We start from the raw sequence: 27,506 nt of genomic DNA, 5'->3' as shown, positions 1-27,506 counted from the left end.
AGTCCACCATGGCCAAAACCCACTTTTCTTGTGTGTTTTTTTTAAATTATCACAGCAATATGCATTCTTGTGTATAATTACCCTCCAAATGATAGAGAAGTCTATATAAGGTGACAGGCTCCCTGAATTCTATTCTTCAAAGTTCAACCAATTCTTACTTCCTTTATTATTAGCTCTGAACCGTAAACTTAAAGTTATTTTTTTAAATTTATAAACATTAAGAAGTAGATCAATTGGCATCCCTTTTAAAGATAAGGAGTTCAGCACACATAACATTCTTCTTCCCTCTTCCACTTTATCTAATTTTAAAATTTATTTTCATTTGGTGTAAATATTAGAAATTTAACTCTTATCTCTTATGTTTTCCTTTCATGTGCCTCATGCTACAGTCAAATTAAGTTACTTTTGTACTCTTTTAAAATCCTATCTGAAGATAAGCTTATTGATTTTTTTAGAGAGATGAAGGGAGACAGAGAAACATCGATGAGAGAAACATCAATTGGTTGCCTCTTGGACACACCCCAACTGGGGATCAAACCCTCGACCTAGGTTGAGGCCTGACCTAGAATCGAACCCAAGACCTTTTGGCATATGGACAATGCTCCAACTAACTGAGCCACACTGGCCAGGGTGAGTTACTTGTTATTTTTTAAGTGTCATTTGGATTAGAAACTATTTGAAATATTCAGAAAAGTTCTTCAATGGATTTATTCAGCAAATCTATAATAATAAAAGCATAATATGATAATTAGACTGGACGTCCTTACCCTTCCCATTGGCTAATCAGGGCGATATGCAAATTAACTGCCAGTCAAGATGGCGGCCGACAGCCAGGCAGCTGGAAGCGGAGAAGGAAGGCCTACTCTTGCACAAATTTTGTGCATCAGGCCTCTAGTATTTAATAAAGATCTTATTATGTTACAGAAGAGCAAAGAAATACCAAGCACACTTCCTAGAGAAAGGGAGGGACCCGTTTATTAACACTAGTGGACTCCAGGATTAATTTCCAAATCAGTGTGAAGTAACATGCAGAGGCTTCACTTTTTATAACCTTTTGCGGTCTTTGTCTTGCAGATATGGTTCCACCCCCTTTCATGGGCTTACAGGAAGACCCCCAGGTGTGGATGATCTGTCCTGGAGCCAGTGATAACGACCTTCCCTCCCCACCCCAGGGCAGTGCCTTGTTCACAGTTTTTATGGCCTGATACGCTTTGCAAGACCAGTTGTGGGCTTGATCCTCAGTGTGGGGCATGCAGGAGGCAGCCAATCAATGATTCTCTCTCCTCATTGATGTTTCTCTCTCTCTTCATCTCTGAAATCAATAAAAATATATTAAAAATTAAAATAAATACAGTTGAAAACATACTTTGCATCTGATATTAGGATAAATCCATATATAATCCAAATACTTAAAAATAAATCATGAAACTTTATTAGTACCTGGAGAAACCATAGGAAAGTTTTTTTTTTCCTCCCAATGTTCGGAAAGACTTTCAAAGTGTAGCACAAAATTCAGAAGGCATTAAAGAAAAGATTAATAAGGATGAGAACATATAGAATTTTTTTGGTATGGCATGAACCATCACAATCAAAAGATGAAAAATGAGTTGGGAAAATATTGGTAACTCATATAAAAGAAAAATTACTAATTCCCCTATTTGTAAAAGTTCCTGTAAAATGATAATTCAAAATCTAACAAGCCAATAAGAAAATGATTATAGGTCATAAATGCACAACTTCTCAAAATAAAAATGCTTCTTAAACATATGGAGAGAAACCAAAGTAATAATAACAGAGATGAAAATTACAATTACATAGAGTTATATTTTACTCACGGAAATATAAAAGACCAAAACTTTTGGCAGTTATTGGTCACCAGATCAGCAGGGGAGGGCAGTTGGGGGCCATAAGGCTGACAGGGGAGGGCAGTTGGGGGCGACCAGGCCAGCAGGAGAGGGCATTTGGGAGTGACCAGGCCGGCAGGGCAGGGCAGTTGGGGGCGATCAGGCTGGCAGGGGAGGGCAGTTGGGGGTGATTGGGCTGGCAGGGGAGTGGTTAGAGGGGCATCAGGCAGGCAGGCAGGCAAACGATTAGGAGCCAGCAGTCCCAGATTGTGAGAGGCATGTCTGACTGACATTTTAGGCCTGATCACACAGGGATTGAGCCTAAACTGGCAGCAGACATCACCCAAGGGGTTCCAGATTGGAGAGGGTGTAGGCCGGGCTGAGGGACATCCTCCCTCCCTGTGCATGAATTTCATGCACTGGGCCTCTAGTAATTGTATAAGTGTGTCTGTGGAGGAGAGGGGTGGGAACCTGTCTGCAGGTGGAAAGGATGGTTTAGGGTAGGAGAATGCAGAGCTCTTCCCTGGCCTGAGAGGAAAGGCAGGTAAATGAGCACAGAGGCAGTTTGGCTGATAGATTTGGTGTCGGGAGATGGGACATTCTCAGGAGGGCAGCATGTGAGAGTGATAAAAGAGTGAGGAGGGGGTTTCAGGAGAGGGATGGAGTTCAGTGTTTCCCTTGGAGATTGAGAGGGTAGTTATGGAAAAGGTACCTGATGACTCAGCAGAGCTAAGTGGATACTTGTAGTTTGTGACATAGATTGAAAGCGAAGCCATTGGTTGTGTGTTGCTCTCTGGTTACACTCAGCTCCCTGGAAACAGGCATGGAGTTAATGGAGAATTGGACTCAACCAGGGCAAAAGACTTGAACAGACACTTCACCAAAGGAAATACATGGAAGGCAAATAAATATATGAAATAGTTTTGCACCCCTAGCCATTAGGGAAATACAAAATTAAAACCACGATGAGATACTATTACACACTCCTTAGCATGGCTAAAATTAAAAAATACCGATTCCTTCAAATATTGACAAGACTTTAGGAAAACTGGATCTCTCATAGATTTCTGGTTGGAAAGTAAAATGGTATGGCCATGCTGAAAAACTATACATTTTCTTACAAATTTGGACATATACTTACCATATAAAACAGCAATTATTCCTGGCATTTATTTTAGAGAATGGTAAACTTATGTTCACATGGAAACCTCTAAACAGATGTTCATTCATAGCAATTTTATTATAATAATCAAACTGGAAACAAACCAAATGTCCTTCCACTTGTGAGTAGTGAAACACAATGTAATGCATCCATATAAAGAATACGACACAGCAATTTTAAAAACGAACAACAAACTATTGATTCGTGCAACAACTTGGATGGATCTTGAGGTCATTGTGCTGAATGAAAAAAGTCAAACTCAAAGGCTGAATACTGTATGATTCCATTTGTACAACATTTTTGAAATGACAAAATTATAGAGATGGAGAAGAGATCAGTGGTTGCCAAGAGTTTGGAAGGGGCACAGGTTGTGTGTGTCTACAAAGAGTTGTCCAGGAGGATTCTTTTGTGACAAAGAAACAGTTCCAAATCTTGAATGTGGCTGTCATTACATGAATCTATACATGTGATAAAATGTCCTAGAATTATGCACAGTAAAAATGTGTGCATGTGAAAATGGGTGAGATCTGAGTAAGATGTGTAGTGTGAATAATTGTACCCTACCCAGGTCAGTCTCTTGGTTTTGAAAATGTCCTGTATTTGTGTAAGATGTCACCATTGGCAGAGGCTGGGTGATGGGCAGACAGGAACTCTCTGCAGTAATTTTGCAACTTGTTGTTGGTCTATAATTAATCAGATTGAAAAGTTTGTTGGATTTACTAGCTACATGCATATAGCAGTTACCAAGAATGAGAACAAGGTTTATGCTGGAAAGAAGATTGTAAACTAGGCATGTAGTCCATGAGATAATATAATAAGCATTCACATAATCACCATTAAATTTAAGTATATATTAAAATTTTATCATATTTGCTTCCAATATTTCTTTATAAGTGAATAAATAAAATTTTGCAGTTATAGCTAAAGGCCTAACTTTCACTCACTGATCTCTTCAGAGGTTCTGAAGTTGATACGCATTATTCTCTCACATGTATAACAGGATGTTAAAACAGCTCAGATCTAAATATCAAGATACTATAGATACTACATTTCAAAAGAGGTAGGAGATATCATGCAGAATTTAAATACGAGATTTCTGATAACCGGTTACCAACTCTTATGCCATCATCCATATCAAAGCTGTAAACAAGTAGAGTTGAAGTTTTATATGAGGCATAAAACATTGAGTTTAATTGAAAGATGAACCATCTCTCCTGCTCCAATGTGGCCTTTTGCAGACAAAAAGACTGTAGTCTAGAAGAGGGTGCATTCTTTTGTTTCTTGCTTCCCACTTCCCCCAACCCTTGTCCTTGTTCCACCTGCCTGTTGTTTCTAGATGTGGTTTCAGACCCTGTAGGGTTGAACATATCGTAGAGTCAGTGTCAGGAGAGCAGGACTTTCCTCTTTGGCTTGTCCTGCTTGGGTGACCTTGCTGGTGATGTCTGGACTTGACAGTATTGTAGAGTTGACTCTAACTCATTTTGCAAAACTTATGCCAATTTCTGACACTTCAGCGCCACAAGAGACATGGCTCATTACTCACTGCACTTCAGCCAATGATCCATTAAATTTTTTTTATTGATTTCAGAGAGAGGAAAGGAGAGGGAGAGAGAAATAGAAACATCAGTGATGAGAGAGAATCATTGATTGTCTGCCTCCTGTATGGCCTCCATGGAGGACCGAGACTCCAACCCGAGCATGTGCCCTGACCAGGAATTGATCTGTGTCCTCCTGGTTCATCAGTCAACACTCAAACACTGAGCTACACAGGCTGGGCTGATCATTCTTAAGAGAGTTCTAGCAACTATGAGCATATATTTGGGGTGTCACGGGGAATGAAACTTATTTGCACACTGGTAACCATTTTCTAAACAACCTTTGTACTTTTAGTAACAACTAGAGGCCCAGTGCATGAAATTTGTGCACTGGGGGGGAGGGGTGTCCCTTAGCCCAGCCTGCACCCCCTCCAATCTGGGACCCCTCAGGGGATGTCAGCAGTCGGACATCCCTCTCACAATCCGGACTGGTGACTCCCAACCGTTGGCTGCCTGCCTGCCTGATTGGTCCTAACTGCTTCTGTCTGCTTGCCTGATCACCTCCTTACCACTACCCGGCTGGCCCTATGGCCCCCAACTGCCCTCACTTGCCAGCCTGGTCTCCTCCCACTGCCCTCCCTTGCTGGTCTGGTTGCCCCCAACTGCCCTCCCCTACTGGCCCAGTCATTCCCAATTGCCCTCCCCTGCCAGCCTGGTTGCCCTCCCCTGCCGGCCTGGTCCATCCCCAGTTGCCCTCCTCTGCTGGCCTGGTCACTCCTAACTGCCCTTCCTTGCTGGCCTGGTCACCCCTAACTGCCCTCCCCTGCTGGCCTGGTTACCCCTAACTGCCCTCCCCTACTGGCCTGATCACCCACAACTGCCCTCCTCTGCCGGCCATCTTGTGGCGGTGGGCACCGCCATCTTTGAGGGCAGGGCAGTCAATTAGCATATTCCCTCCTTATTGGCTGCGGGCGCCACCATCTTTGTGATGGTGCGAGAGTCAATTAGCATATTCCCACTTTTTTTTTTGATAACAGTTGTGGTTTTATTGTGTCCAGTGCATCAATAAATGAACTTTAAGCCCGATCCTGTATATGCCCTAACTTGACTTGCCCAGCCTGGGACCGCCTGCCCCTGCTCACCTCCCTGTTTTGGGAAGGGGCATGCACTGGATGTGGCCCGGCTGTAGGGCTCACCTATGGTAGCGGTGCCCATCAGAAGCCCAGAGAGAAGCACGAAGTGGGCCCAGGAAGTTGTGGGTCATGAGCTCACCTTACAGCATGTTGAGAGTGTAACCGTCCTTCTGAGCCCCAACAGTTCTGTCCGCTCCTGAGAAGCTACTACTGTTGGCCTTGTTCTGCTGAGGCATGAGGTAAGAAGGGCTAGAGGAGCACCTTGTCCAGCCTTCACCATGGCAGCATACTAACTTATAACAGGTAATTTATAAATAAAGTCCAGCTAATAGCTGAAAACAACCACAGGGAGGAGTGAAGACCAGCCCCCAGGAGTGTGAAGTTCCCCAGTGGGCACTAGGCAGCCATTCTGGCAACTAGAGTAGATAGTGCACTCCTACCCCTGGCGGTTGTCAGAGAGCAGAGTCCCAGCCTCCAGGGCCCATAGGCATAGCACCTTGAAGAGGGAGAAGAAACAAAGGGGACAGTCAGCTGGCCCGAAGCCAGGGGCATTATAAAGTCATAGGGCTGGAGAGGATCTGAAGGCCATCTAAGCAACTCCTGTCACTGTACAGATAAGGAAACGAAAGCCCAGAGAGAGAAAACCTTGCTGGGTAACAAAGCCCCTTGGTGAATCAGCTCAGTCATCATACCATTCCACCTCGACTAATGAAGCAGGAAGAGGAAGTGAAACAATTGGGGCAGGAGGTCAAGTAGAAAATCACACTTCCCAGGAGGCTGGCTTCTTCCAGCCATGGCACAGATGGGAACAAGGTCAGGGTGCTGGGTGAGGAGGCACCCCTAACACCAGGATGCACACGCATACACGATACCTGGACACCCTTCCCCTGGAGTCCAGGCTGGTGCCGTTAGTGTTTGTGTGTGTGTGGCAGAAGCCCAGAAGTGTGGGACCCATGATCAGAACCAGACCCTAGACGTGGCACTTCTGTGGGGAAGCTCTGCTTCCCAACCAGGGCAGGGGGGAGGGACACTGACCCACATCTGCCCCAGGTCACAGAGGGGTAGATAGGATGGAAGCTGGGGTGGAGGGAGAGACTGGGGGCACTAACCTTGATTACTTGCACTTCCCGGAGTTTGGAGGAAGCCAAAGTGGCCCGAGCCTGGAACTGCCCAGCTGCCTGCCCTAGTGGGAGTTGTCTTTCCCTTCAACCCATCCTCCAAAGCCCCAGAAGCTGGACTGGGGTTGGGGAGGTGAAGAAGGGATGGCAGCTCTTCAGCCATCCAAGGAGCTGCTGCCCTTGTTCTTATGGCTGAGGGGGAAGGCGGACTTGCTCTGGGGCTGGGTCATCTTGCTGGCCAGGTAGATGAAGGGCTCCAGGAGGGAGCGGAGGGCAGCCACAGACACCTCCCACAGCTTCACCTTCTCCGACTTGGCCCAATGCTGGGCCATGTCTGGGGCCAGCCTGGGGAGGGGCTGCAGGAGGTTGCCTCCCAGCCCTGCCCCCTCTTGGGGTGGAGGGGGTGCAATCAGGGGCTGACAGCCACGGGGAGGGGCTGTGGGCCTATTGTGGTGGGGCAGGTTGATCAAGTGCAGGGCTGGCCAGGGGGACAGAGGGTGGTGGGAAGAGAGAGGGTGTTTGGCAGGCTGGCCTGCTCTTCTTCTTTTTTTTTTTTTTTTGCAACTTCACAACTTTTACTTGTGGTGCCTGTGCTATGTCTAAAAATACCTTCTCCCCCTGCCCGGGACAGCGATGGGGAAGGGGCAGCAAAAAATAGAAGACGTCCCTCCCTATTGCACACAGACCCTATATACAGGCTTACCAGGCCCAGGCCAGCGGGACGGTTGGCACATTCTAGGATCCATGCTCAGGGGCTGTAGGGGTGACTGGTGGCAGCACACATGAGAGGGACCTCTGGGTGACCACTCTGGTCCTGGATACTTGTCCTGGCACTTCCTGGTCCTCAGTTCCTTTCTGGTCCTGCCTGCAGCCCTGGTCCCCCTACCTGGCTCAGCCTCCCATCTCCATCCTGGCCTCAGATGGCCCCCTTGGCTCCTGGGGGCTCTGTCCTCCCCTCCTAACCTGGAGATCTCAAGGGAGGTTATGGCTTCTCAGAGACTCCTCGACAGCCCTATCACTCATGTTCACACAGGGAAGGGGTGCATGTGGCAAAAGCAGCTGTATAAATGCAGGTGCAGGGGCAAGTCCTCTGGGGTCACTTGGACAGTTTGCTGATGATGAAGATTAGGGCCACATTCTCATCCTTGAGGCGCTGGTTGTCAGCTTGGAGATTGGACAGGCCCTTCAGCTCCTCCCCCAGTTCAGCAGCCTTGCACTCTAGGGCCCAACACTCAAATCTCGCCAGCTCCAGGATGGCTGGCCTCTCTGCAAAGTGCTCTTGCCTCTGCATGGTGCGCTCCAGCTCCACCTTGAGCTGCTCCAGCCACAGCGTGGTCTGGGTCAGGGCTTCACGAAGTCTCTCGTTCTCAATGTGCAGCTTTGCGTAGAGCTTCCTGAAGCTCCCTCAGGCTCTTCCAATTTGGGCTGGGGTTCTGGGTTTAGGTCGTGCTGCCTCTGGAGGGGAAGGGCTGGATTCTGGGCTGATGTCCACTGGCTTCACCTTCTCCCCCTTCACAGGCCCTCTCCTCTCATTGCCAACTCTGCAGTGCTCCCTGGAGACCTGTGGTCCCTGTCCCTGCCCCACAGGCACCTCTACTCTCTGGGCAGGGCCATCAGAATTCTCAGCCCCAGGGACTCGGGGCTACCAGGAAGGGTCCAGGCTCTGTGCACCCTGCTCTTGATTGGGATGGGAGAGTCTGATCAGGGGAAGGCCGGCATGGGGGAGGGGCTGTGAGGTTGGCTGCTGGCCCCAACCCCTGATCAGGCAGTTTGCTGGCTACAGTGGGCATCATAGCAATTGGCCCAATCAGTGCCATCTTCTGCCCGTTCGCCAGTCCCCAGTCCCAACACCACCTCCAACGCTATCAGGCCGTTGGGATCACCAGCTCACGGTGCCTGCTTTCCCACAGGCCTGAGCCCCCAAGCAGCTCTTGGCTCCTCGCTCCGGTGGAAGTCTTCAGTCTTTGGCCAGAGCTGCTCCTGTAGCTCCTTCCGCCCCCCACCATCCCCCTCATAGCTTGATCACTGCTTCACCTGCAGACCTCACTGACGGGCTCCTGGGTTCCAGGGGGCTGCCTTGCCTGCAGCCTGGCTTTCCGATCATGATCATGAACACTGGCCGCAGGAAAGGTGGTTCCTGGGTCCCGGTGTCCCACCCTGCCTGCAGTATGCAAATTAGCCACCATCTTTGTTGGCGGTTAATTTGGATATCACGCTGATTAGCCAATGGGAGGTGTAGCGAAGGTATGGCCAATTACCATGTCTATCTATTATTAGATAGGATAACACTATAAATTGCCTCTTTTCCCATTTCTATTTTTCCAGTTCCTGTTTATCTCTCCTTGCCTTTTTTTTTTTTTTTTTTTTTTTTTTTTTAAATATATTTTATTGATTTTTTACAGAGAGGAAGGGAGAGAGATAGAGAGTTAGAAACATCGATGAGAGAGAAACATCGATCAGCTGCCTCCTGCACACTCCCCACTGGGGATGTGCCCGCAACCCAGGTACATGCCCTTGACCGGAATCGAACCTGGGACCCTTCAGTCCGCAGGCCGACGCTCTATCCACTGAGCCAAACCGGTTTTGGCTCTCCTTGCCTTTTTAAAAGGTTAGTGTGGCTGGCGAATGTGACACAGGGTACTTACTAGGTAAATTATAGTTATCAGTTCAAGGCCAAATATTTCAAGAAGACTTTTCAGATCCACTTGAAAAGAAAAAGCATTCAATAAATAAATTCAGAGGATTATTACATGAGAAATTTAATGGTAATGTCAGAAACGGTGGCAAGGCATAATTTTCAGACTAATGAGAAAAACTAGAGCAGTCAGATTAAAAACAACCTATTTGAAGAGATTGGGGAATCACTGACACATTCTGAGGCTGAGGCTGAGAGAAGACTAGATACTTTCCAAGCCTGGCAGGGCAGCAGTGAGTCTCAAAGTTACTCCAGACTGATCAGGACAGAGGCTCTCATCCCTGCCCCAGTCTGCCTCCCGACATGGCCAGGGTTTCCCCAGGAAGGCTTTCTCCAGGTTCATCCACCTCAGGAGTGTCCTGCAGAGCCCTCTGAAGAACCAGTCTGAGGGTGTGTCTCTGCTTCCACCAACGCTGCCTGAAGGAGCCAACGAAGAAGTAAATGATGGGGTTGGCACAGCTGTTGACACAGGACAGAAGTACTACTGGTATGGAAAGACCAAAGAAGGTATGAGATTCATTTGGAATCCAGAATATGATGAACCAGTAGATGCCGAAGGGCAGGCCACAGAGGAGGTAGACCAGCACTGTGATCACAACGGTCATGTAGAGCCTGGTGGGCGGCACCCGGTTGGAGCCACACAGCAGTCTGGTCATCAGGGCCAGGCTGGACCCAGAGAGAAGCACAAATAACAAAATCAGCCACGCCGCAATGATGAAGTCAAATACCCGACACACGGAAGGGCTGAACAAATGCGAGAGCCTCCAAGAGAATTTTTTTTCCAGGATGCTCAGTAGCAGGGACAGGGCCCAGAGCAGGGCACACATGATGGTTGACAGGTGTCTTGGGCGGCGGCAGCGGTACCAGATGGGCCACAGGACACACAGGCAGCGCTCTGTGCTGATGGCGCTGAGAAAGCTCAGGCCTGAGATGTAGGCAAAGGTTGACACAGGTGCGAGAAATATACTTACTCGACTGACAAAATAAAACCTGAAAAAGTAAACTAGACTCTGTATAAATAGGTAGCAGAGGAATAGGAAGTCGGCCCCTGCCAGGTTGAGGATGTAGACAGAGAAGGCGTTCCTGCGCATGCAGAAGCCCAGCAGCCAGAGCACCACAGCGTTCCCTGCCAGCCCCACCAGGGCCAAGGTGAAGACCAGCACCTCTTGGATCAGGGTGGCTATGTTCCATTTAGCAAGAGCCTGGTCACTTCCATTGGTTGGTGTGAGCTCGGTCCCCCAGGCTGTGACAGTCATATTTGTGCTCTCAAACCCTGCAGTGGTGACCCTGGAAGAAAACAAGAGTTGGGCACTGGTACGATCAATGATTCTCAGAGCCATCATGCTGTGGGCTATTGCTGTCCCATGTTACAGAACCAGGAAAGGAGGGTCCAGAGGTTAAGATATTATGAAAGGCCCAGCCTTGGAGTCCTGGACCTGGATTTAAACCCAGTTCTCCCTCTGACTCTAGAGCCTGGGCTTGCTCTACTGCAACACAAACCTGCTACTGACATGGGGACATTCTGTAGTCCCACCATGTCCCCCTACCACAGCTCCCACTCACTGTCCGGAGGCGATGTCATGTCCCCAGAATGTTCTGAAGAAGGAGATCAATGTCTGGAATAGAATCTGACAGACCCGGAGAGGGCTCTGGACCCAAGTATTAGGTCTGTCCTGAGCTGGAGTTCCCCCCTCAGCTGCACGAAGTCAGGAAGAGCAGAGATGACCACAGTCCACCCTCATGACTAACGGGCCCATCCACCAAGGAGAAAGACCATGCTTTAGGGACATGAAGGGAATGTGATCTCTTGCTAGGGCAGGTGTGAGGATGGCTGCGTGAACTGGGCTCAAAGTGGCTCAGTATGTCAGCTCATGAACATCATCTCATCTCCTGATGACTAAAGGACAATAGCTGATGTCTGCAGACCTCCAGGGCTGCACATAGCTGCATTCCGTTCCCAGCCTCACTCTGGTCCTTTCCCCTTTATAATCCTGTCCCCTGTACCTTGCTGTAAGACAGGATTTGAATGCTTGTAAGCACCCTGTCTTCTTGGTTGGCTAGCCTTCTCAATATACACCTTATATGATTCAACCCTGCTTTCCTTATTGGACACAGTGACAGGCAGCCTGAGCCCACCCAGGGGTTTTCCTGGTAATGATGGTATCTCATCAGTGAGATCATGTCCTTCTGATTTCTGGTTGCTACCAGGAGACTGGAGGGCAGGGAAAAAGAGATTTGGCCTTTTCATCTTCTGGCTCTCTCCCTCTGGGCAGTGTGTTGGCCTGGGCCTGCTCCTCCTCCTGGCTGGTGGTCCTTCCTATTGCTGCTGCTATGATTACAGCTCTGCTCTATCTGTGCACTTGCTCTTTCCCGGGTCCCTTTAAGCCTCAGGGTGGAAACAGTGCCCCTCTATTGCTTACCTAAGGGTGCTTCACCATGCATTGTCACTTTCCTTTAAACCCGCTCAATAGTCCCTCATGAAACACCCCCCATTTACCCCACTTTGGGCTGTTTACTCCTGGCACTCTGCCATATCCACAAGAGAAGAGGGAAAAAAGGAAAAAAGTGAAATCTGGGTTAACAACAGTTCCGACTTGGGAAGCAATGCTCACATTTTACTTTGCTCCCTAAATAATATTTGAGGCAGAGTTCTGTCCATGACACCAGACTTGAATGGTTGGAATGAAGGGGAGCCTGTGGGCAGATGGATCAGAAGAGAGAAAGGTTCTGGTTGACCCATTTGCATCTCCAACAGTCAGAGTGGATGCACCCAAAGACACTAGAGGAGAGCTTCATGTCTCCTGCTTTTCCCTGAAGGATGCACCAGGACCCCTGCATGTGGTGCCTGGGAACCATGGGGATGGGAACTTAGAGCAAAAACCATAACTGGCTTTGGACATAAATGAGTTCTGGGTATATATTCTTACCTTTCTTCCATTCTTCCGGCCTGAGGTGGAGAGCTGACCTGTGCTGAAGGGGAGAGTCTTCCTGGGATTGAGTGATGCCAGAGACACGTCTCTGCCCTCTAAATCAGGAGATGTGTGAGGGAGCTGGACTGAAAGCTGGTGACTAAGCAAGGTTTATCAAGATATTGGACAGACCTTGCAATTTCCTGTGCCAGGACTGTGGGCAAGTCAGAGACCAGAGCTGTTTGAGCATGATCAGTTACTGAGATGTTTCTTATCATTTGCCCCATGTCCACTCACATGTCAGCCACTCCCATCCTATCCCAGCCGGTCATCCTCCTGGTTATCACTGTTGTGGAACTTATAGTTGAAGACTGAGCCAGGGGAGCAATGTCAAACAATATGAGTTTGCATTGTGAGGCTTTAAAACTAAAGAATAAAGTATATCGTAGAGTGATTGAAAGTCCACCATGGCCAAAACCCACTTTTCTTGTGTGTTTTTTTAAATTATCACAGCAATATGCATTCTTGTGTATAATTTCCCTCCAAATGAGAGAGAAGTATATACAAGGTGACAGGCTCCCTGAATCCTATTCTTCGAAGTTCAACCTATTCTTACTTCCTTTATTATTAGCTCTGGACCATAAACTTAAAGTTATATTTTTAATTTATGAACATGAAGAAGTAGATCAATTGGCATCCCTTTTAAACATAAGGAGTTCAGCACAGATAACATTCTTCTTCCCTCTTCCACTTTATTTAATTTTAAAATTTATTTTTATTTGGTGTAAATATTAAAAATTTAACTCTTATCTCTTATGTTTTCCTTTCATGTGCCTCATGCTACAGTCAAATTAAGTTACTTGTGTACTCTTTTAAAATCCTCATCTGAAGATATGCTTATTGATTTTTTTAGAGAGATGAAGGGAGACAGAGAAACATCGATGTGAGAAACATCAATTGGTTGCCTCTCGGACACACCCCAGCTGGGGATCAAACCCTCAACCTAGGTTGAGGCCTGACCTAGAATTGAACCCAAGACCTTTTGGCATATGGACAATGCTCTCACTAACTGAGCCACACTGGCCAGGGTGAGTTACTTGTTATTTTTTAAGTGTCATTTGGATTAGAAACTATTTGAAATATTCAGAAAAGTTCTTCAATGGATTTATTCAGCAAATCTATAATAATAAAAGCATAATATGATAATTAGACTGGACGTCCTTCCGGATGACCTTCTGGAAGAAGCTGGGGCTTCGAGGGAAGCCCAGGTCCGAGTGCTGGAAGGGATGCCAGTGCTGGCAGCTGGGAGAAGGAAGGCCTACTCTCGCACGAATTTTGTGCATCAGGCCTCTAATATTTAATAAAGATCTTATTATGTTACAGAAGAGCAAAGAAATACCAAGCACACTTCCTAGAGAAAGGGAGGGACCCGTTTATTAACACTAGTGGACTCCAGGATTAATTTCCAAATCAGTGTGAAGTAACATGCAGAGGCTTCACTTTTTATAACCTTTTGCGGTCTTTGTCTTGCAGATATGGTTCCACCCCCTTTCATGGGCTTACAGGAAGACCCCCAGGTGTTGATGATCTGTCCTGGAGCCAGTGATAACGACCTTCCCTCCCCACCCCAGGGCAGTGCATTGTTCACAGTTTTTATGGCCTGACAGGCCTTGCAAGACCAGTTGTGGGCTTGATCCTCAGTGTGGGGCATGCAGGAGGCAGCCAATCAATGATTCTCTCTCCTCATTGATGTTTCTCTCTCTCTTCATCTCTGAAATCAATAAAAATATATTAAAAATTAAAATAAATACAGTTGAAAACATACTTTGCATCTGATATTAGGATAAATCCATATATAATCCAAATACTTAAAAATAAATCATGAAACTTTATTAGTACCTGGAGAAACCATAGGAAAGTTTTTTTTTTCCTCCCAATGTTCGGAAAGACTTTCAAAGTGTAGCACAAAATTCAGAAGGCATTAAAGAAAAGATTAATAAGGATGAGAACATATAGAATTTTTTTGGTATGGCATGAACCATCACAATCAAAAGATGAAAAATGAGTTGGGAAAATATTGGTAACTCATATAAAAGAAAAATTACTAGTTCCCCTATTTGTAAAAGTTCCTGTAAAATGATAATTCAAAATCTAACAAGCCAATAAGAAAATGATTATAGGTCATAAATTCACAACTTCTCAAAATAAAAATGCTTCTTAAACATATGGAGAGAAACCAAAGTAATAATAACAGAGATGAAAATTACAATTACATAGAGTTATATTTTACTCACGGAAATATAAAAGACCAAAACTTTTGGCAGTTGTTGGTGACCAAGTCAGCAGGGAAGGGCAGTTGTGGGCCATAAGGCTGGCAGGGGAGGGCAGTTGGGGGCGACCAGGCCAGCAGGAGAGGGCATTTGGGATTGACGAGGCCTGCAGGGCAGGGCAATTAGGGGCAATCAGGCTGGCAGGGGAGGGCAGTTGGGGGTGATTGGGCTGGCAGGGGAGTGGTTAGAGGGGGATCAGGCAGGCAGGCAGGCAAACGATTAGGAGCCAGCAGTCCCAGATTGTGAGAGGCATGTCTGACTGACATTTTAGGCCTGATCACACAGGGATTGAGCCTAAACTGGCAGCAGACATCATCCAAGGGGTTCCAGATTGGAGAGGGTGTAGGCCAGGCTGAGGGACATCCTCCCTCCCCATGCATGAATTTCATGCACTGGGCCTCTAGTAATTGTATAAGTGTGTCTGTGGAGGAGAGGGGTGGGAACCTGTCTGCAGGTGGAAAGGGTGGATTAAGGTAGGAGTATGCAGAGCTCTTCCCTGGCCTGAGAGGAAAGGCAGCTAAGTGAGCACAGAGGCAGTTTGGCTGATAGATTTGGTGTTGGGAGATGGGGACATTCTCAGGAGGGCAGCATGTGAGAGTGATAAAAGAGTGAGGAGGGGGTTTCAGGAGAGAGATAGAGTGAAGTGTTTCCCTTGGAAATTGAGAGGGTAGTTATGGAAAAGGTACCTGATGACACAGCAGAGCTCAGTGGATACTTGTAGTTTGTGGACATAGATTGAAAGTGAAACCATTGGTTGTGTGTTGCTCTCTGGTTACACTCAGCTCCCTAGAAACAGGCATGGAGTTAATGGAGAGTTGGACTCAACCAGGGCAAAAGACTTGAACAGCCACTTCACCAAAGGAAATACATGGAAGGCAAATAAATATATGAAATAGTTTTGCACCCCTAGCCATTAGGGAAATACAAAATTAAAACCATGATGAGATACTATTACACAGTCCTTAGCATGGCTAAAATTAAAAAATACCGATTTCTTCAAATATTGACAAGGCTTTAGGAAAACGGAATCTCTCATAGATTTCTGGTTGGAAAGTAAAATGGTATGGCCATGCTGAAAAACTATGCATTTTCTTACAAATTTGGACATATACTTACCATATAAAACAACAATTATTCCTGGTATTTATTTTAGAGAATGGTAAATTTATGTTCACATGAAAACCTCTATACAGACATTCATTCATAGCAATTTTACTTATAATAATCAAACTGGAAACAAATCAAATGTCCTTCCACTTGTGAGTAGTGAAACAAAATGTAATGCATCCATATAAAGACTACGACACAGCAATTTTAAAAACGAACAGCAAACTATTGATTAGTGCAACAACTTGGATGGATCTTGAGGTCATTGTGCTGAATGAAAAAAGTCAAACTCAAAGGCTGAATACTGTTTGATTCCATTTGTACAACATTTTTGAAATGACAAAATTATAGAGATGGAGAAGAGATCAGTGGTTGCCAAGAGTTTGGAAGGGGCAGAGGTTGAGTATGTCTACAAAGAGTTGTCCAAGAGGATTCTTTTGTGACAAAGAAACAGTTCCAAATCTTGAATGTGGCTGTCATTACATGAATCTATACGTGTGATAAAATGTCCTAGAATTATGCACAATAAAAATGTGTTCATGTGAAACTGGGTGAGATCTGAGTAAGTGCGAATAATTGTATCCTACCCAGGTCAATTTCTTGGTTTTGAAAATGTCCTGTATTTGTGTAAGATGTCACCATTGGCAGAGGCTGGGTGACGGGCAGACAGGAACTCTCTGCAGTAATTTTGCAACTTGTTGTTGGTCTTAATTAATCAGATTGAAAAGTTTGTTGGATTTACTACCTACATGCATATTGCAGTTACCAAGAATGAGAACAAGGTTTGTGTTGCAAAGAAGATTGTAAACTAGGCATGTAGTCCATGAGATAATATAATAAGCATTCACACAACCACCATTAAATTTAAGTATATATTAAAATTTTATCATATTTGCTTCCAATATCTCTTTAAAAATAAATAAATAAAATTTTGCAATTATAGCTAAAGGCCTAACTTTCACTCACTGATCTCTTCAGAGCTTTTGAAGTTGATATGCATTATTCTCTCACATGTATAACAGGATGTTAAAATAGCTCGGATCCAAATATCAAGATACTATAGATACTACATCTCAAAAGAGGTAGGAGATATCATGCAGAATTTAAATATGAGATTTCTGATAACCGGTTACCAACTCTTATGCCATCATCCATATCAAAGCTGTAAACAAGTAGAGTTGAAGTTTTATATGAGGCATAAAACATTGAGTTTAATTGAAAGATGGACCATCTCTCCTGCTCCATTGTGGCCTTTTGCAGACAAAAAGACTGTAGTCCAGAAGAGGGTGCATTTTTTTGTTTCTCGCTTCCCACTTGCCCCAACCCTTGTCCTTGTTCCACCTGCTTGTTGTTTGTAGATGTGGTTTCAGACCCTGTAGGGTTGAACATATCGTAGAGTCAGTGTCAGGAGAGCAGGACTTTCCTCTTTGGCTTGTCCTGCTTGGGTGACCTTGCTGGTGATGTCTGGACTTGACAGTATTGTAGAGTTGACTCTAACTCATTTTGCAAAACTTATGCCAACTTCTGACACTTCAAGGCCACACGAGACATGGCTCATTACTCACTGCACTTCAGCCAATGATCCATTAAAAATTTTTTTTATTGATTTCAGAGAGAGGAAAGGAGAGGGAGAGAGAAATAGAAACATCAGTGATGAGAGAGAATCATTGATTGGCTGCCTCCTGCATGGCCTCCATGGAGGACCGAGACTCCAACCCGAGCATGTGCCCTGACCAGGAATTGATCTGTGTCCTCCTGGTTCATAGGTCAACACTCAAACACTGAGCTACACGGGCTGGGCTGATCATTCTTAAGAGAGTTCTAGCAACTATGACCATATATTTGGGGTGTCACGGGGAATGAAACTTATTTGCACACTGGTAACCATTTTCTAAACAACCTTTGTACTTTTAGTAACAACTAGAGGCCCAGTGCATGAAATTTGTGCACTGGGGGGGAGGGGTGTCCCTTAGCCCAGCCTGCACCCTCTCCAATCTGGGACCCCTCAGGGGATGTCTGACTGTCAGCAGTCGGACATCCCTCTCACAATCCGGGACTGGTGACTCCCAACCGTTGGCTGCCTGCCTGCCTGATTGGTCCTAACCGCTTCTGTCTGCTTGCCTGATCACCTCCTTACCACTACCCGGCCGGCCCTATGGCCCCCAACTGCCCTCACCTGCCAGCCTGGTCTCCTCCCACTGCCCTCCCCTACTGGTCTGGTTGCCCCCAACTGCCCTCCCCTACTGGCCCAGTCATCCCCAATTGCCCTCCCCTGCCAGCCTGGTTGCCCTCCCCTGCCGGCCTGGTCCCCCCCCAATTGCCCTCCCCTGCTGGCCTGGTCACTCCTAACTGCCCTCCCTTGCTGGCCTGGTCGCCCCTAACTGCCCTACCCTACTGGCCTGATCACCCACAACTGCCCTCCTCTGCCGGCCATCTTGTGGCGGTGGGCACCGCCATCTTTGAGGGCAGAACTGTCAATTAGCATATTCCCTCCTATTGACTGCGGGTGCCACCATCTTTGTGATGGTGCGAGAGTCAATTAGCATATTCCCACTTTTTTTTTTATAACAGTTGTGGTTTTATTGTGTCCAATGCATCAATAAATGAACTTTAAGCCCGAGCCTGTATATGCCCTAACTTGACTTGCCCAGCCTGGGACCGCCTGCCCCTGCTCACCTCCCTGTTTTGGGAAGGGGCATGCACTGGATGTGGCCCGGCTATAGGGCTCACCTATGGTAGCGGTGCCCATCAGAAGCCCAGAGAGAAGCACGAAGTGGGCCCAGGAAGTTGTGGGTCATGAGCTCACCTTACAGCATGTTGAGAGTGTAACCATCCTTCTGAGCCCCAACAGTTCTGTCCGCTCCTGAGAAGTTACTACTGTTGGCCTTGTTCTGCTGAGGCATGAGGTAAGAAGGGCTAGAGGAGCACCTTGTCCAGCCTTCACCATGGCAGCATACTAACTTATAACAGGTAATTTATAAATAAAGTCCAGCTAATAGCTGAAAACAACCACAGGGAGGAGTGAAGACCAGCCCCCAGGAGTGTGAAGTTCCCCAGTGGGCACTAGGCAGCCATTCTGGCAACTAGAGTAGATAGTGCACTCCTACCCCTGGCGGTTGTCAGAGAGCAGAGTCCCAGCCTCCAGGGCCCATAGGCATAGCACCTTGAAGAGGGAGAAGAAACAAAGGGGACAGTCAGCTGGCCCGAAGCCAGGGGCATTATAAAGTCATAGGGCTGGAGAGGATCTGAAGGCCATCTAAGCAACTCCTGTCACTGTACAGATAAGGAAACGAAAGCCCAGAGAGAGAAAACCTTGCTGGGTAACAAAGCCCCTTGGTAAATCAGCTCAGTCATCATACCATTCCACCTCGACTAATGAAGCAGGAAGAGGAAGTGAAACAATTGGGGCAGGAGGTCAAGTAGAAAATCACACTTCCCAGGAGGCTGGCTTCTTCCAGCCATGGCACAGATGGGAACAAGGTCAGGGTGCTGGGTGAGGAGGCACCCCTAACACCAGGATGCACACGCATACACGATACCTGGACACCCTTCCCCTGGAGTCTAGGCTGGTGCCGTTAGTGTTTGTGTGTGTGTGGCAGAAGCCCAGAAGTGTGGGACCCATGATCAGAACCAGACCCTAGACGTGGCACTTCTGTGGGGAAGCTCTGCTTCCCAACCATGGCAGGGGGGAGGGACCCTGACCCACATCTGCCCCAGGTCACAGAGGGGTAGATAGGATGGAAGCTGGGGTGGAGGGAGAGACTGGGGGCACTAACCTAGATTACTTGCACTTCCCGGAGTTTGGAGGAAGCCAAAGTGGCCCGAGCCGGGAACTGCCCAGCTGCCTGCCCTGGTGGGAGTTGTCTTTCCCTTCAACCCATCCTCCAAAGCCCCAGAAGCTGGACTGGGGTTGGGGAGGTGAAGAAGGGATGGCAGCTCTTCAGCCATCCAAGGAGCTGCTGCCCTTGTTCTTATGGCTGAGGGGGAAGGCGGACTTGCTCTGGGGCTGGGTCATCTTGCTGGCCAGGTAGATGAAGGGCTCCAGGAGGGAGTGGAGGGCAGCCACAGACACCTCCCACAGCTTCACCTTCTCCGACTTGGCCCAATGCTGGGCCATGTCTGGGGCCAGCCTGGGGAGGGGCTGCAGGAGGTTGCCTCCCAGCCCTGCCCCCTCTTGGGGTGGAGGGGGTGCAATCAGGGGCTGACAGCCACGGGGAGGGGCTGTGGGCCTATTGTGGTGGGGCAGGTTGATCAAGTGCAGGGCTAGCCAGGGGGACAGAGGGTGGTGGGAAGAGAGAGGGTGTTTGGCAGGCTGGCCTGCTCTTCTTTTTTTTTTTTTTTTGCAACTTCACAACTTTTACTTGTGGTGCCTGTGCTATGTCTGAAAAATACCTTCTCCCCCTGCCCGGGACAGCGATGGGGAAGGGGCAGCAAAAAATAGAAGACGTCCCTCCCTATTGCACACGGACCCTATATACAGGCTCACCTGGCCCAGGCCAGCGGGATGGTTGGCACATTCTAGGATCCATGCTCAGGGGCTGGAGGGGTGACTGGTGGCAGCACACATGAGAGGGACCTCTGGGTGACCACTCTGGTCCTGGCTACTGGTCCTGGCACTTCCTGGTCCTCAGTTCCTTTCTGGTCCTGCCTGCAGCCCTGGTCCCCCTACCTGGCTCAGCCTCCCATCTCCATCCTGGCCTCAGATGGCCCCCTTGGCTCCTGGTGGCTCTGTCCTCCCCTCCTAACCTGGAGATCTCAAGGGAGGTTATGGCTTCTCAGAGACTCCTCAACAGCCCTATCACTCATGTTCACACAGGGAAGGGGTGCATGTGGCAAAAGCAGCTGTATAAATGCGGGTGCAGGGGCAAGTCCTCTGGGGTCACTTGGACAGTTTGCTGATGATGCAGATCAGGGCCACATTCTCATCCTTGAGGCACTGGTTGTCAGCTTGGAGATTGTACAGGCCCTTCAGCTCCTCTCCCAGTTCAGCAGCCTTGCACACTAGGGCCCTACACTCAAATCTCGCCAGCTCCAGGATGGCTGGCCTCTCTGCAAAGTGCTCTTGCCTCTGCATGGTGCACTCCAGCTCCACCTTGAGCTGCTCCAGCCGCAGCGTGGTCTGGGTCAGGGCTTCACAAAGTCTCTCGTTCTCAATGTGCAGCTTTGCGTAGAGCTTCCTGAAGCTCCCTCAGGCTCTTCCAATTTGGGCTGGGGTTCTGGGTTTAGGTCCTGCTGCCTCTGGAGTGGAAGGGCTGGATTCTGGGCTGATGTCCACTGGCTTCACCTTCTCCCCCTTCACAGGCCCTCTCCTCTCATTGCCAACTCTGCAGTGCTCCCTGGAGGCCTGTGGTCCCTGTCCCTGCCCCTCAGGCACCTCTACTCTCTGGGCAGGGCCATCAGAATTCTCGGCCCCAGGTACTCGGGGCTGCCAGGAAGGGTCCAGGCTCTGTGCACCCTGCTCTTGATCGGGATGGGAGAGTCTGATCAGGGGAAGGCCGGCATGGGGGAGGGGCTGTGAGGTTGGCTGCTGGCCCCATCTCCTGATCAGGCAGTTTGCTGGCTACAGTGGGCATCATAGCAATTGGCCCAATCAGTGCCATCTTCTGCCCATTCGCCAGTCCCCAGTCCCAACACCACCTCCAACGCTATCAGGCCGTTGGGATCACCAGCTCACGGTGCCTGCTTTCCCACAGGCCTGAGCCCCCAATCAGCTCTTGTCTCCTCGCTCCGGTGGAAGTCTTCAGTCTTTGGCCAGAGCTGCTCCTGTAGCTCCTTCCGCCCCCCACCCTCCCCCTCATAGCTTGATCACTGCTTCGCCTGCAGACCTCACTGACGGGCTCCTGGGTTCCAGGGGGCTGCCTTGCCTGCAGCCTGGCTTTCCGATCATGATCACGAACACTGGCCGCAGGAAAGGCGGCTCCTAGGTCCCAGTGTCCTGCCCTGCCTGCAGTATGTAAATTAGCCGCCATCTTTGTTGGCGGTTAATTGGGATATCACGCTGATTAGCCAATGGGAGGTGTAGCGAAGGTATGGTCAATTACCATGTCTATCTATTATTAGATAGGATAACACTATAAATTGCCTCTTTTCCCATTTCTATTTTTCCAGTTCCTGTTTATCTTTCCTTGCCTGTCTTAAAAGGTTAGTGTGGCTGGCTAATGTGACATAGGGTACTTACTAGGTAAATTATAGTTATCAGTTCAAGGCCAAGTATTTCAAGAAGACTTTCCAGATCCACTTGTAAAGAAAAAGCATTCAATACATAAATTCAGAGGATGATTACATGAGAAATTTAATGGTAATGTCAGAAACAGTGACAAGGCATAATTTTCAGACTAATGAGAAAAACTAGAGCAGTCAGATTAAAAACAACCTATTTGAAGAGATTGGGGAATCACTGACACATTCTGAGGCTGAGGCTGAGAGAAGACTAGATACTTTCCAAGCCTGGCAGGGCAGCAGTGATTCTCAAAGTTACTCCAGACTGATCAGGACAGAGGCTCTCATCACTGCCCCAGACTGCCTCCCGACATGTCCAGGGTTTCCCTAGGAAGGCTTTCTCCAGGTTCATCCACCTCAGGAGGGTCCTGCAGAGCCCTCTGGAGAACCAGTCTCAGGGTGTGTCTCTGCTTCCACCAACGCTGCCTGAAGGAGCCAACGAAGAAGTAAATGATGGGGTTGGCACAGCTGTTCATACAGGACAGAAGTACTACCATCATGGAAACATGAAAGAAGGCATTAGATTTATTTGGAATCCAGAATATGATGAACCAGTCGATGCCGAAGGGCAGGCCACAGAGGAGGAAGACCAGCACTGTGATCACAACGGTCATGTAGAGCCTGGTGGGCGGCACCCGGTTGGAGCCACACAGCAGTCTGGTGATCAGGGCCAGGCTGGACCCAGAGAGAAGCACAAATAACAAAATCAGCCATGCCGCAGCGATGAAGTCAAATACCCGACACACGGAAGCGCTGAAAAAATAGAACAGACCCCAAGAGAAATTTTTTTCCAGGATGCTCAGCAGCAGGGACAGGGCCCAGAGCAGGGCACACATGATGGTTGACAGGTGTCTGGGGCGGTGGCAGCGGTACCAGATGGGCCACAGGACAGACAGGCAGCTCTCTGTGCTGATGGCACTGAGAAAGCTCAGGCCTGAGATGTAGGCAAAGGTTGATACAGGTGAGAGAAATGTGTCAATTACGCTAATGAAAAAAGGAAAGTTGAAAACGAAATACAGACTATGTATAAATTGGCAGCAGAGGAAGAGGAAGTCGGCCCCTGCCAGGTTGAGGATGTAGACGGAGAAGGCGTTCCTGCGCATGTGGAAGCCCAGGAGCCAGAGCACCACCGCGTTCCCTGCCAGCCCCACCAGGGCCACGGTGCAGATCAGCAGAGCTGGGGTCAGGATGGCTTTGTTCCATTTAGCAAGAGCCTGGTCACTTCCATTGGTTGGTGTGAGCTCGGTCCCCCAGGCTGTGACAGTCATATTTGTGCTCTCAAACCCTGCAGTTTTGACCCTGGAAGAAAACAAGAGTTGGGCACTGGTACGATCAATGATTCTCAGAGCCATCAAGCTGTGGGCTATTGCTGTCCCATGTTACACAGCAGGGAAAGGAGGGTCCAGAGGTTAAGATACTTATGGAAGGACACACAGCCTTGGAGTCCTGGACCTGGATTCAAACCCAGTTCTCTCTCTGACTCTAGAGCCTGGGGTCGCTCTACTGCAACACAAACCTGCTACTGACATGGGGACATTCTGTAGTCCCACCATGCCCCCCTATCACAGCTCCCACTCACTGTCCGGAGGCGATGTCATGTCCCCAGAATGTTCTGAAGAAGGAGATCAATGTCTGGAATAGGATGTGAGAGACCAGGAGATGGCTCTGGACCCAAGTATTAGGTCTGTCCTCAGCTGGAGTTTCCCCCTCAGCTGCACGAAGTCAGGAAGAGCAGAGATGACCACAGTTCACCCTCATGACTAACGGGCCCATCCACCAAGGAGAAAGACCATGCTTTAGGGACATGAAGGGAATGTGATCTCTTGCTAGGGCAGCTATGAGGATGGCTGCGTGAACTGGGCTCAAAGTGGCTCAGTATGTCAGCTCATCAACATCATCTCATCTCCTGATGACTAAAGGACAATAGCTGATGTCTGCAGACCTCCAGGGCTGCATGTAGCTGCATTCTGTTCCCAGCCTCACCCTGGTCCTTTCCCCTTTATAATCCTGTCCCCTGTACCTTGCTGTAAGACAGGATTTGAATGCTTGTAAGCACCCTGTCTTCTTGCTTGGCTAGCCTTCTCAATATACACCTTATATGATTCAACCCTGCTTTCGTTATTGGACACACTGACAGGCAGCCTGAGCCCACCCAGGGGTTTTCCTGGTAATGATGGTATCTCATCAGTGAGATCATGTCCTTCTGATTTCTGGTTGCTACCAGGAGACTGGAGGGCAGGGAAAAAGAGATTTGGTCTTTTCATCTTCTGGCTCTCTCCCTCTGGGCAGTGTGTTGGCCTGGGCCTGCTCCTCCTCCTGGCTGGTGGTCCTTCCTATTGCTGCTGCTATGATTACGGCTCAGCTCTATCTGTGCACTTGCTCTTTCCCGGGTCCCTTTAAGCCCAGGGTGAAAACAGTGCCCCTCTATTGCTTACCTAAGGGTGCTTCACCATGCATTGTCAATTTCCTTTAAACCCGCTCAATAGTCCTTCATGAAACACCCCCCATTTACCCCAGTTTGGGCTGTTTACTCCTGGCACTCTGCCATATCCACCAGAGAAGAGGGAAAAAGGAAAAAAGTGAAATCTGGGTTAACAACAGTTCCGACTTGGGAAGCAATGCTCACATTTTACTTTGCTCCCTAAATTAATATTTGAGGCAGAGTTCTGTCCATGACACCAGACTTGAATGGTTGGAATGAAGGGGAGCCTGTGGGGAGATGGATCAGAAGAGAGAAAGGTTCTGGTTGACCCATTTTCGTCTCCAACAGTCAGAGTTGTTGCACCCAAAGACACTAGAGGAGAGCTTCATGTCTCCTGCTTTTCCCTGAAGGATGCACCAGGACCCCTGCATGTAGTGCCTGGGAATCATGGGGATGGGAACTTAGAGCAAAAACCATAACTGGCTTTGGACATAAGTCAGTTCTGGGTATATATTCTTACCTTTCTCCCATTCTTCTGGCCTGAGGTGGAGAGCTGACCTGTGCTGAAGGGGAGAGTGTTTCTGGGATTGAGTGATGCCAGAGACACGTCTCTGCCCTCTAAATCAGGAGATGTGTGAAGGAGCTGGACTGAAAGCTGGTGACTAAGCAAGGTTTATCAAGATATTGGACAGACCTTGCAATGTCCTGTGCAAGGACTGTGGGCAAGTCAGAGACCAGAGTTGTTTGAGACATGGTCAGTTACTGAGATGTTTCTTATCATTTGCCCCATGTCACTAACATGTCAACCACTCCCATCCTACGCCATCCGGTCATCCTCCTGGTTATCACTGTTGTGGAACCTATAGTTGAAGACTGAGCCAGGGGAACAATGTCAAACAATATGAGTTTGCATTGTGAGGCTTTAAAACTAAAGAATAAAGTATATCATAGAGTGATTGAAAGTCCACCATGGCCAAAACCCACTTTTCTTGTGTGTTTTTTTAAATTATCACAGCAATATGCATTCTTGTGTATAATTTCCCTCCAAATGATAGAGAAGTATATACAAGGTGACAGGCTCCCTGAATCCTATTCTTCGAAGTTCAACCTATTCTTACTTCCTTTATTATTAACTCTGAACCATAAACTTAAAGTTATATTTTTAATTTATGAACATGAAGAAGTAGATCAATTGGCATCCCTTTTAAACATAAGGAGTTCAGCACATGTCGGGTAACACTCCCTCCACGTTCTGCGTGGAGTAGGGTTCGGTACCTGAAAGTGGAGCCGCACAACAAATGAAAGAAAAAGACACGAGATAATTTTGCAATATTGGGGGACCAGGCGGGCAAGTCCCGAAGGACTTCCTCTCTGCTTAGGTCTCACCAAGCTTTTATTGATCTGGGATGCACTCATAGCATAGCCCTTAGGCAGGTGACCCCATTAACAGGCAGACTAGCCCATCAGCAAGGATTTACATAATAATAAATGGGAATTAAGGGAACTAAGGTGAAGATGCTTCAGCTATTATTACCTAAATTAACTGGGTGGTTCCTAGATTAACTGGGTGGTGCAGTCCTGACCTTTGCTAGGACTTCAAAGGTTACTAGCTTTTGGGGGTTTCTGTTTAAACTCAGCTAGTGAAGACAATGAATGGACTCCGGCAAGCACACATAACATTCTTCTTCCCTCTTCCACTTTATCTAATTTTAAAATTTATTTTCATTTGGTGTAAATATTAGAAATTTAACTCTTATCTCTTATGTTTTCCTTTCATGTGCCTCATGCTACAGTCAAAATAAGTTACTTGTGTACTCTTTTAAAATCCTCATCTGAACATAAGCTTATTTATTTTTTTAGAGAGATGAAGGGAGACAGAGAAACATCGATGTGAGAAACATCAATTGGTTGCCTCTCGGACACACCCCAACTGGGGATCAAACCCTCAACCTAGGTTGAGGCCTGACCTAGAATGGAACTCAAGACCTTTCGGCGTATGGGACAATGCTCCAACTAACTGAGCCACACTGGCCAGGGCGAGTTACTTGTTATTTTCTTAATGTCATTTGGATTAGAAACTATTTCAAATATTCAGAAAAGTTCTTCAATGGGTTCATTCAGCAAGTCTATAATAATAAAGGTGTAATATGCTAATTAGACTGGACGTCCTTCCCGATGACCTTCTGGATGAATTGGGGCTGTGTGGCAAGCCCGGTCTGAGTGCTGGAAGGGATGCCTGTGCTGGCAGCTGGGAGAAGGAAGGCCTACTCTTGCACAAATTTTGTGCATCAGGCCTCTAGTATTTAATGAAGATCTTATTATAGACTGAATTGTGTCCCCCAAAGTTTATATGCTGAAGTCTTATTTCAAGCTATCTGGCTAGTTGGAGATAGGGTCTTTAGAGAGGTAAATAAGTTAAAATGAGGTTTCTATAGTGAGTAATTATCTAACATGACTGGCATCCTTATAGGAAGGGGAGATCAGGACACAGATACATGTGAGGACACAAAGAGAAGATACCATCTATAAACCAAGAAGAGAGGCCTCAAAACCTGACAACCTTCCCAATACCTTGATCTCAGAATTTTAGCCTTCAGAATTGTGAGAAAATAAATTTCTGTTGTTTAAGCCACCCAGTCTATGGTACTTTTTATGGCAGCCATAGAAAACTAACATAGACCTAGGCATGTGTCCCAGGCATCATTTCAGGCAATGGAATGTTAGTGTTAACAACAACCATAAACTAGAGCAAGGCCTTTTGGAGCTTATCCTCAAAGGTCTGACCGAGCTGTAGAGTGAAAAGAGAGAAAGTCTGATGGGGTCTTTGTTTATTAGAAGTTGAGGAGGAGTTGGATCCAGAAAGCCAAATGTAGGAAAACTGATCAATGAAACAAAAGTCTCAGAATTAGACCGAAATGCATATGGGAATTTATTATATGACAAAAAAATGTATATTAAAGTAGTGGGTGTAACATGAACTATTTGGTGAATGGAATTGGGATCACTGGTGGTCATATAAAATAAAATAAAAT

The 27,506-nt window shown here is 47.5% G+C and overlaps 2 protein-coding genes and 2 pseudogenes across 2 annotated transcripts; all 4 read right to left on the bottom strand.

Moving 5' to 3' along the window:
• Positions 1 to 7,888: 7,888 nt before the first annotated feature.
• Positions 7,889 to 8,896, bottom strand: LOC102432008 (annotated as a pseudogene).
• A 678-nt stretch (positions 8,897 to 9,574) lies between these two features.
• LOC102431693 (mas-related G-protein coupled receptor member X2-like) lies at positions 9,575 to 12,502 on the bottom strand. Its single transcript, XM_006093855.3, has 2 exons — positions 12,415 to 12,502; positions 9,575 to 10,774 (listed from the first exon to the last, which is right to left on the bottom strand). Exons 1-2 carry the CDS (start codon positions 12,423 to 12,425, stop codon positions 9,763 to 9,765), a joined length of 1,023 nt encoding a protein of 340 aa, XP_006093917.2. The 5' UTR covers positions 12,426 to 12,502; the 3' UTR covers positions 9,575 to 9,762.
• An 8,210-nt stretch (positions 12,503 to 20,712) lies between these two features.
• On the bottom strand, positions 20,713 to 21,720 carry LOC111827043 (annotated as a pseudogene).
• Positions 21,721 to 22,339: 619 nt separating this feature from the next.
• LOC102431388 (mas-related G-protein coupled receptor member X2-like) lies at positions 22,340 to 23,320 on the bottom strand. Its single transcript, XM_006093854.3, has one exon. The coding sequence runs from the start codon at positions 23,318 to 23,320 to the stop codon at positions 22,340 to 22,342; it is 981 nt and encodes a 326-aa protein (XP_006093916.1).
• Between the last annotated feature and the right edge of the window lie 4,186 nt (positions 23,321 to 27,506).

Source organism: Myotis lucifugus, unplaced genomic scaffold (assembly GCF_000147115.1).
Source record: "Myotis lucifugus unplaced genomic scaffold, Myoluc2.0 scaffold_124, whole genome shotgun sequence".
Taxonomy (NCBI): domain Eukaryota; kingdom Metazoa; phylum Chordata; class Mammalia; order Chiroptera; family Vespertilionidae; genus Myotis; species Myotis lucifugus.
Note: the sequence above shows the minus strand (reverse complement) of the source record. Positions and strands in the feature narration are given on the sequence as shown.